Below are 7,712 nucleotides of genomic sequence, written 5' to 3' on the forward strand. Positions count from 1 at the left end.
GTGGAGCGGATTTCGGGGACGCCGTTGTTGCAGTTGGAGGAAATAACGAAGGAGGAGTTTCAAGCCAAGTACCTTGACGAGGCGGAGGGAGGCGACGGGGCGGCGGGCGGATGCGCGTACTTCCTGACGGCACAGGCCAATGGCAGCCAGCCCACTGCAGACGCTATGGACTGGCCAACGACGAGCTGCAGGTATCTCTCGGAGGATGACGTTCTTCGGCAGCATGCCAGGGAGAAGGAGCTGCTGGAGTCGGGCCATTACCCTTGCTCGTTGTGCACCCTGCCACTTCGGGCGCCATATTTTGTGCGCTGCTTGCGCACCCCGTTCTGTGGGCTGCGGGCACACTTGGCATGTCTCTCGCTGTGGTTCACGTACAATGTAATGCAGCAGCGAGCCACGCCACCACAACCAACAACAGCAGCAGCGGCAGTAATAGCAGCTGCGGAGTCGGTGGGGCAGACAGCCGAACAGGGTGGCTGCTCAGTAGTGGGAGGGCGTCCTCTTGCGGCTCTTCATATAAACAGCGTAAACGTAAGCCAAGGGAACATTGACAGCAACGGCAACAGCAACAACAACAATGATTCCTGCACTCATGACACCCGTTGTGCCACACCTTCACGCCAGGGGGATAGCCAATGTTTCTCGCCACCGCCCCTGGCGCCGTCAGGCTTGACACTGCTGCCGCGCCTGCCGTGCCCGTGCCCGCTGTGCGACGAGCCGCTGATGTGGGGGGCGCTGGTGTACGACCTGAAGCGCCGTGCCGTGATGGAGAGGCGCTGGGCGGAGNGAGCCGCTGATGTGGGGGGCGCTGGTGTACGACCTGAAGCGCCGTGCCGTGATGGAGAGGCGCTGGGCGGAGCGGCAACGGAGGGAGAAGATGGAGTCGGCGCTGGCGGAGCGGCTGCAGCGCATTCAGGCCAACAGCCTCGCAGAACGGCGGGGGAGGCGCAAGGTGACACAGCGAGGACGGAAAAGGCAGCGTGATGGCGAGGATAGTACGGCAGCGCAGCAGGCACGTTCCTTCGACGGGGCTCCGCCGTATAGTGACGAAAATGAAATGTCCGTCTCGCTACCCGCGTCATTGTGGGAGAATGAAGGTTCTGTCGGTGCCCGCCATGATCGGCGTGTGCCGGGTGGTGAGCAGAGCAACAACACCAACAGCCTCAGCAATTTGTGCGAGAGTGTGCTGCAGTTGACGGAGTTCAACGCAGAAGAGTGGCTAAACGCTTGAAGTTGGTGAGGTGATGTGAGCTTGTGGCTTTACCTGACGAAGGGTGGGTGCTGTATTTTCTGTTCCCCTAACCACCCGAGGCTTCACGATCACCACTACTACCACGGCTATAATCTTTGTTTTCTCTCCGCTCCCACGTATCGGATTCCTCGCGTAGGTCAACAACTCTCTAGCGTCTTTTTGTGATGTCTGCTTCAGACAATGAGTGCTTCCATTCCGAAAAAAAGCGCAGTCCAAATGTCGTCGCCAGCCGCCGCGGTCGCTGGGTGGTCAAGCTCGCACTCGCGCTGTTTCTTAGCCGCCAGGGCATAACGGAAGCGGGCGAGTTATCACGCATTCATAGCGAGCTGTGGCGGCACGACTTCCTCGGAGAGGAATCGCTGGTGAGGGGCTATGCTCCACCAGGCACCGATCTGTTCGCCGCCGAGAGCATATGGAAGCAGCTACTCGGGCGCATGTGGCTGAAGAGCGGCTTCGATGCGTGCGAGGCGGCGCTTGAGCCGTACTTCAAAAAGAAGTACAATGAATACCGTCAACATGAAGCCCAGGAGCGTCAGTTGAGGGATGCAAACGAATGTGCTGAACCTGTTCACGATCCTGTTGAGCTGTCCGACACGACCGAAGCAAATGCTGCAGGAGCAGGGCCCGCGCCCATGCCTGCTGCTAGCGCATCTATTGACAAGCCGCTTCTGGAGCAGCTCACAAAGTTGTACCAAAATGCGGTACAGTACGCACGTCAAGTACAGTTTGCTGCGAGCCAATGTAGCCAGGGGTGGATTCCCGCGGAGGAGCTCTTTGCCCACCTACAAGGGGACAAATGCGACTGCCTGCATGATGATGGTGTGGCGCACGCCGAGGCGGTGCAGCTGCCCACAACGCCGTGGCAACTGATAGCATCGCTTCGCTCTCTCGATCTGCTGGGGCGTCTGCAGTTCAGCCAAGCTACTGACGCTGTTACCGCGGCAGGTGAAGCAGAAACAGGTGTGGGTGAGACATGGCGCGTGCGTGCGGTGTGGGCACATCGTGATGCGGCAGTCAGCGCAGATGTACTCATTAGCCACCCACTCATGTCCCTTCGGCGTGCGTTGTCCCTGTTGGCCCCTGGTACTGCGTGCTATGAATTTGTAGAGGACATAGAACGTTGGCGGCGTGCTGTACAGAAACACGGCGGGCGCCAGGTTTTTGCCGTTCACTCCTTCTTTCGTATTGTACCAGGTGATGCGCTGCTGCATCGAGGGGACGCTAACAATGATAACAAGGAGGAGACGTTGTGGGCAGCCGCGCTGGCGGCAAACAATGTGACGTCAAAGTCAGCTTTTGTCCGCATATCGCCTACATTTTTGGAGCGGCATCTCGACCGCTGTGTGCGAGTGGTGTGTCAGGAACCTGATATGCCCTCAGCGGCGGCGGCGCTACTACTGCCTCTGGGGGAGATACTCCAGCAATTCGTCAGAAGGCCGGGCCCAGACATGTCCATCGTACACGCTGCTGTGCTGTACGGCGACGGCACCTCCCCCGACATCACCGTCGAGGCGCTGCGTGTTGGAGAGACGAGCGCCAATGCTGAGGAAAATGAGGAAGGGACGAAACACGGCGTGAATGGTGGTGTCAACAACACGGCCCCTTGTTGCTTAACGCCGCAGTTTATCCAACTGGAGGGATTGACGACCGTGGATGACAAAAGTACGGAGGCCACTACCATCGACGTAGCGGCGTTGCCAAATGTTGTTCACTTTGACGCTGCAGAAGCCCGTAGCTTGCTGCGTTTTACTATGCGAGAATGCGCGTTGGCGGCTAATGCGATGCGCGCTATTCCCCTCGCCACTCTCTGCAGCAGATGGCTGGCTGGGAGCGCGGCTGTACAGAACTGGGCGTCTGCGTCCGCAGCTGGTGAGTTCGACGCGCTGTCGATTGTACTGCCGTGCAAGCGGTGCAGCACTGGCAGTGCATTGCACGGCCGCGCCGCGGCGATCAAACAGCTGCGTGCGGAGCTCAGGGCGGGCCACTTTGGCCCCGTGCGTGCTTCAGCAGAGCACAAGCAGCAATTATTCACGGTGTACTTTGAGGCTAGCCCGAATGGCGACGAGAACAGTGCCAAAGCGCTCCCTATGACGCCGATGTTGCTGCTGCTTCCACGACATGCTCTTGACGTGGGCACGCACGCAGAGACGGATTCGGACGGGCTGGCAAGACGCTGCCGCGCGGTGTTGGTGGTGCCGTTCAACAGAGATGGCAATAACAGCGAAAACAGTGAGGGGATGAAGAGCTACGTGGCGGTGGGGCTCAGTGAAGAAGAGGCGCTACGATGCCGTGAGAATGGCGGTGAACTGCTGCAATCCGTGGAGGTGCTCGTGGACGAGTGGGTGCTTAATGCGTCGCCGTCCATCGTGGATGTTGTTGAGCGCGAGTTCATCACACCAGTAGAGCACAGCCTCCGCCTCCCGCCCGCACCATTGGTCTTCAACGAACTACCCGAGGAGCAACAGACGTCGCTGTTGCAGAGCCTGCGACAACAACTCCAGCTGGCGATCACGCCGGGAAAAAACGAGGCGCTGGAGTACCTTGGCGACGCGGTGCTGGACTTCGTCGCCGCGCAGGAGAAACTCGCAGAGTGGTCGCACGGCCCGGTCGTCAAGAGCACGTCGAACGCCGTACTCGCTCGTCAACTACCGGAGGAGCTGTGCGAGTACTTGAGTGTGGTATACAACATCTCCGGGAGGAAGCAGCGGGCAGATGTGGTTGAGGCGCTCTTCGGCGCGGTGGCGATGGCGCTTTGGGTTATTCCTCGCAGCGCTGCGGCAAACAGGGCGGCCGGGCTTCTCCCCTTCGCCGTCGTGCTGCGTGCCGTGCGGGCGTTGGCGGGGGCGCTGGAGATTGCCCTGATCTAGTGCCTCTGGTGGCTCCGTGCCTGCGAAGCGCTTGTTGCTCCTTGACACACCGTCCCGCCATTTCACGGGTGCACAGAGTGCCGTCCTCATAGACTCTCTAAATATTTATTTACTTGTTGTTGTTGTTGTCGTTGCTTCTTTCTGTGTGTCTCTGTGCCGTCAGACGCTTAATGCGGAGGGGTGGTGCTCTGCGGGCAAGTGATGGTGCGCCGTATCCTCTTTGTTTGCTGCTTTCAACATCTGTCTCTCTTATAGTTTCTGTGGGGGACTCCATGGCGTTACGTGCCTTGAGTCAAGCACCCCTCCCCCCCTGACTGCGTTTCCCTAATGCACATCCTCTGCGTGCTTGCGTGGGATAGGGCGGGAGAGGCGAAGGGTGAGAAAGAGTGGCTATGTGGCTATGTGGCTATGTAGCTGTGTAGCTATGTAGCTGTGTAGCTATGTAGCTGTGTAGCTATGTAGCTGTGTAGCTATGTGGCTATGTGTGTGTCTGCCAGGTGTGATGTTGGGACCGCACATACATGCAATGGTGCGGGAAGGGGGCTCTCTCCCCGATTTTCTGTACATCTATTCACACATGCACTCCGACTGCCGCCGTGGAGCTCTTCGATGCTCCTGTCAGTCACACGGCTCTCTCTCTATATATCTATCTATCTATCTATCTACATCGCCGTTTGCATCTATTATTATTTTTATTAATACCATTCAACAGAACCGTGCCTTTTGCAGTACAAGTAACACGCAGTACTAGTAAAAAAAGAAAAGAACCCCCCCCCAAAAAAAACCAGAAGTATTATAATCAAACCGAAGGGAAGAAAACTTCCCCCTCAAACACAAACAAAACAAAAATCAACAACAACAACACCAGTAGGAGCGAAAAGTGCGAGTGGACATGCCATCGGCTTCGGGGATGCTGACGACAACAACAACACCCAGCCTGGCGGCGGAGCCGAGTAGCTTCAACGTGGACGAGATGATTGAGTATGTGCTGCAGGGCAAGCCGCTGAGCGAGCCGCAGGTGGCGCAGCTGTGCCAGAAGGGCAAGGAGGTGCTGGAGAAGGAGGGCAACGTGCACACCGTGCGGGCGCCTGTCACGGTCTGCGGCGACATTCACGGCCAGTTCCACGACCTGCTCGAGTTGCTGAAGATTGGCGGTCTCCCGCCCGACACAAACTACTTGTTCATGGGCGACTACGTGGACCGCGGCTACTACAGCGTGGAGACAGTGACGCTGCTGCTGCTCTTCAAGATCAGCTACCCGGAGCGCGTGCAAATCCTCCGCGGCAACCACGAGTCGCGGCAGATCACACAGGTGTACGGCTTCTACGACGAGTGCGTGCGCAAGTACGGCAGTGCCAATGTGTGGAAGCTGCTGACGGACCTCTTCGACTACCTCCCCCTCGCGGCGGTGGTGGAGAACGAGATCTTCTGTCTCCACGGCGGCCTCTCGCCGACGCTCGACAGCCTCGCGCACATCCGCAGCCTCGAGCGCGTGCAGGAGGTGCCGCACGAGGGCCCGATGTGCGATCTGCTGTGGTCGGACCCGGAGGACCGCGACGGCTGGGGCATCAGCCCGCGCGGTGCCGGCTTCACCTTCGGCGCCGACATATCGGAGCAGTTCTGCCACAACAACGGGCTCAAGATGATCGCACGCGCGCACCAGCTCGTCACAGATGGCTACAGCTGGGCGCACAACGACAGGCTCGTGACCATATTTAGCGCGCCGAACTACTGCTACCGCTGCGGCAACCTCGCGGGGCTGCTGGAGCTCGACGAGCACATGAACAAGTGCTTCTTCCAGTTCGACCCCGCCCCACGCCGCGGCGAGGCGCAGGTGTCGAAGAAAACACCCGACTACTTTCTGTAACACTCGGCTAAAGAGGTGGTGGTGGTGGTGGGGCGTTATATATATATAGAGAGAGAGAGAGAGAGAGTGAGAGAGAGAGAGAGAGAGAGAGAGAAAGTGAAAGTCTGAGGCAGGCAGTCAGGGATGGTGGGGGAAGAGAGACAGAAGAAACGAATGATAGCAAGATTCGACGGGGGAGAACCGTATACCCACATTTACACGCATAGAAGGAGCGAGGGTGGGCAGCTGCAGCTGTTACTACTACTCCTACTACTACTACTGTTGTTGCTGGGGCAGAGTAGAGCAGGCAGGTAGAGGGTGAGGGGTCGCCGCGTATCTGGAATGGCGATTGCGTCTTGTTATTCTTTTTTTTTTTGTTTGGGAGGGGCGCGCGGCTGCGGCGTTTCGTGCACCCGCGAGTTGGCTGAGGAAAGAATCAAACAAAACAAAACTGGAAGGAGAAGAGTACGGAGGGATTGCGAGGCTCCACTCCTTGTTGTGCACGGCTCTCTTTCTCTCTCTCTATCTCTTCCACGGCTGGTGCCTTGTACGTGCTCTCTTGCACCCGCACGTCTCACTGCTATTCTCACCCCTCTTTCTCCTCCCTGCCACACACACACACATGCATGCACACAGCAGCCGGCAGTGGGAAGGACACTCGTCATTTGTTTTCGCGCGTTTGTGTGTGAGTGTCGTGCCAACAACGCCACGTTGAGCTGGACGCCACGCCGCCATTCCCATCAGCCCCTCTTAGCCCACTAGCACCACCACCACCACCACCACCACCACCGCTGTCGTCATGCTAATCCCTGTCCGCTGCTATTCCTGCGGGAAGGTGATTGGGCATCTCTACGAGACGTACCAGCAGCTGCTCAGCGAGGACTACACCGAGGCGGAGGCCCTCAACGCGCTGCACCTCGACCGCATCTGCTGCCGCCGCATGATTCTGTCGCACATCGACCTCATCGACGACCTGCTCCCGTACAGCGTGCCCGTGGTGGGGACAGCACCGCTCGTCAACCCGCTCCAGACACCAACGCCGCACCGCAGGTGAGGGATAGGCAGAAGACAGCCAAACACACACACAGAGAGAGAGAGTACGTGTAAAGCGGAGAAAAAAGGAACGGAAAGGAGTGAAGAGTGCATGCGTGAAGGAAGGAAGGAGGGCACCTCACCGTATACTATATTAACAGGAAGGAAAATCAAGTGACATACCACGCATATGTCTACACACACACACACGACAGGTGCACTCTCACCGGGCATACTGCTCTGGATTGGTCTGCTGTGGCGTTTTACCCATCCTCCTCCTCCTCCTCCTCCTCCTCCTCCTCTCTTCCTTCTCGTTGTTGTCGCACTGCTGGCGTGAAGGATGGGCGCGGGTGGAGCGCCCTTGCGTCAGTGCACAAATAAGTGAAGTCTACAGCAATATGTCAGCGAGGGACAACAGCGGTGCGCCAGTTGCTGCGGAGATCAGCAGCCCTCCACCCGTAACGCAGCCACAGTTGTCTCCCACAACGGCTACGGCGGCCTGCGAAAGAGCTGTAGAGAGCGAAGCCGACAGGGGCAGCAGCCGCAGGAACAATAACAGCTACGATGAGGTACATGACGGCATGAACACCTCGCCGTCGTCGCAGATAGCGGAACTCATCCGGGCACACACGCAGCGCCAGGCAGAGCTGCAGGCCGCTGGCCAGCAGGCGTGGGACGATGTGCGGCGCCACGCCCAGGCCGCGTGTGACGCCGT

The 7,712-nt window shown here is 58.4% G+C and overlaps 5 protein-coding genes across 5 annotated transcripts; all 5 read left to right on the forward strand.

The window, feature by feature from the left end:
* Positions 1-796: 796 nt before the first annotated feature.
* Positions 797-1,231, forward strand: DQ04_08151000 (hypothetical protein; the record flags this gene model as incomplete). The annotated part of the gene is made up of 1 exon (XM_009315450.1): positions 797-1,231. The coding sequence occupies one exon, from the start codon at positions 797-799 to the stop codon at positions 1,229-1,231; it is 435 nt and encodes a 144-aa protein (XP_009313725.1).
* Positions 1,232-1,416: 185 nt separating this feature from the next.
* On the forward strand, positions 1,417-4,119 carry DQ04_08151010 (hypothetical protein; the record flags this gene model as incomplete). Its single annotated transcript, XM_009315451.1, has 1 exon — positions 1,417-4,119. One exon carries the CDS (start codon positions 1,417-1,419, stop codon positions 4,117-4,119), a length of 2,703 nt encoding a protein of 900 aa, XP_009313726.1.
* An 892-nt stretch (positions 4,120-5,011) lies between these two features.
* Positions 5,012-5,986, forward strand: DQ04_08151020 (putative serine/threonine-protein phosphatase 2A, catalytic subunit; the record flags this gene model as incomplete). The annotated part of the gene is made up of 1 exon (XM_009315452.1): positions 5,012-5,986. The coding sequence occupies one exon, from the start codon at positions 5,012-5,014 to the stop codon at positions 5,984-5,986; it is 975 nt and encodes a 324-aa protein (XP_009313727.1).
* A 778-nt stretch (positions 5,987-6,764) lies between these two features.
* DQ04_08151030 (DNA-directed RNA polymerase subunit) lies at positions 6,765-7,019 on the forward strand (the record flags this gene model as incomplete). Its single annotated transcript, XM_009315453.1, has 1 exon — positions 6,765-7,019. The coding sequence occupies one exon, from the start codon at positions 6,765-6,767 to the stop codon at positions 7,017-7,019; it is 255 nt and encodes an 84-aa protein (XP_009313728.1).
* Positions 7,020-7,395: 376 nt separating this feature from the next.
* DQ04_08151040 (hypothetical protein) lies at positions 7,396-7,710 on the forward strand (the record flags this gene model as incomplete). Its single annotated transcript, XM_009315454.1, has 1 exon — positions 7,396-7,710. A coding segment is annotated over one exon (315 nt), but the record flags the coding sequence as incomplete, so codon positions are not given.
* Positions 7,711-7,712: the final 2 nt, after the last annotated feature.

Source organism: Trypanosoma grayi (genome assembly GCF_000691245.1).
Source record: "Trypanosoma grayi strain ANR4 Tgr_815_V1, whole genome shotgun sequence".
NCBI lineage: Eukaryota > Euglenozoa > Kinetoplastea > Trypanosomatida > Trypanosomatidae > Trypanosoma > Trypanosoma grayi.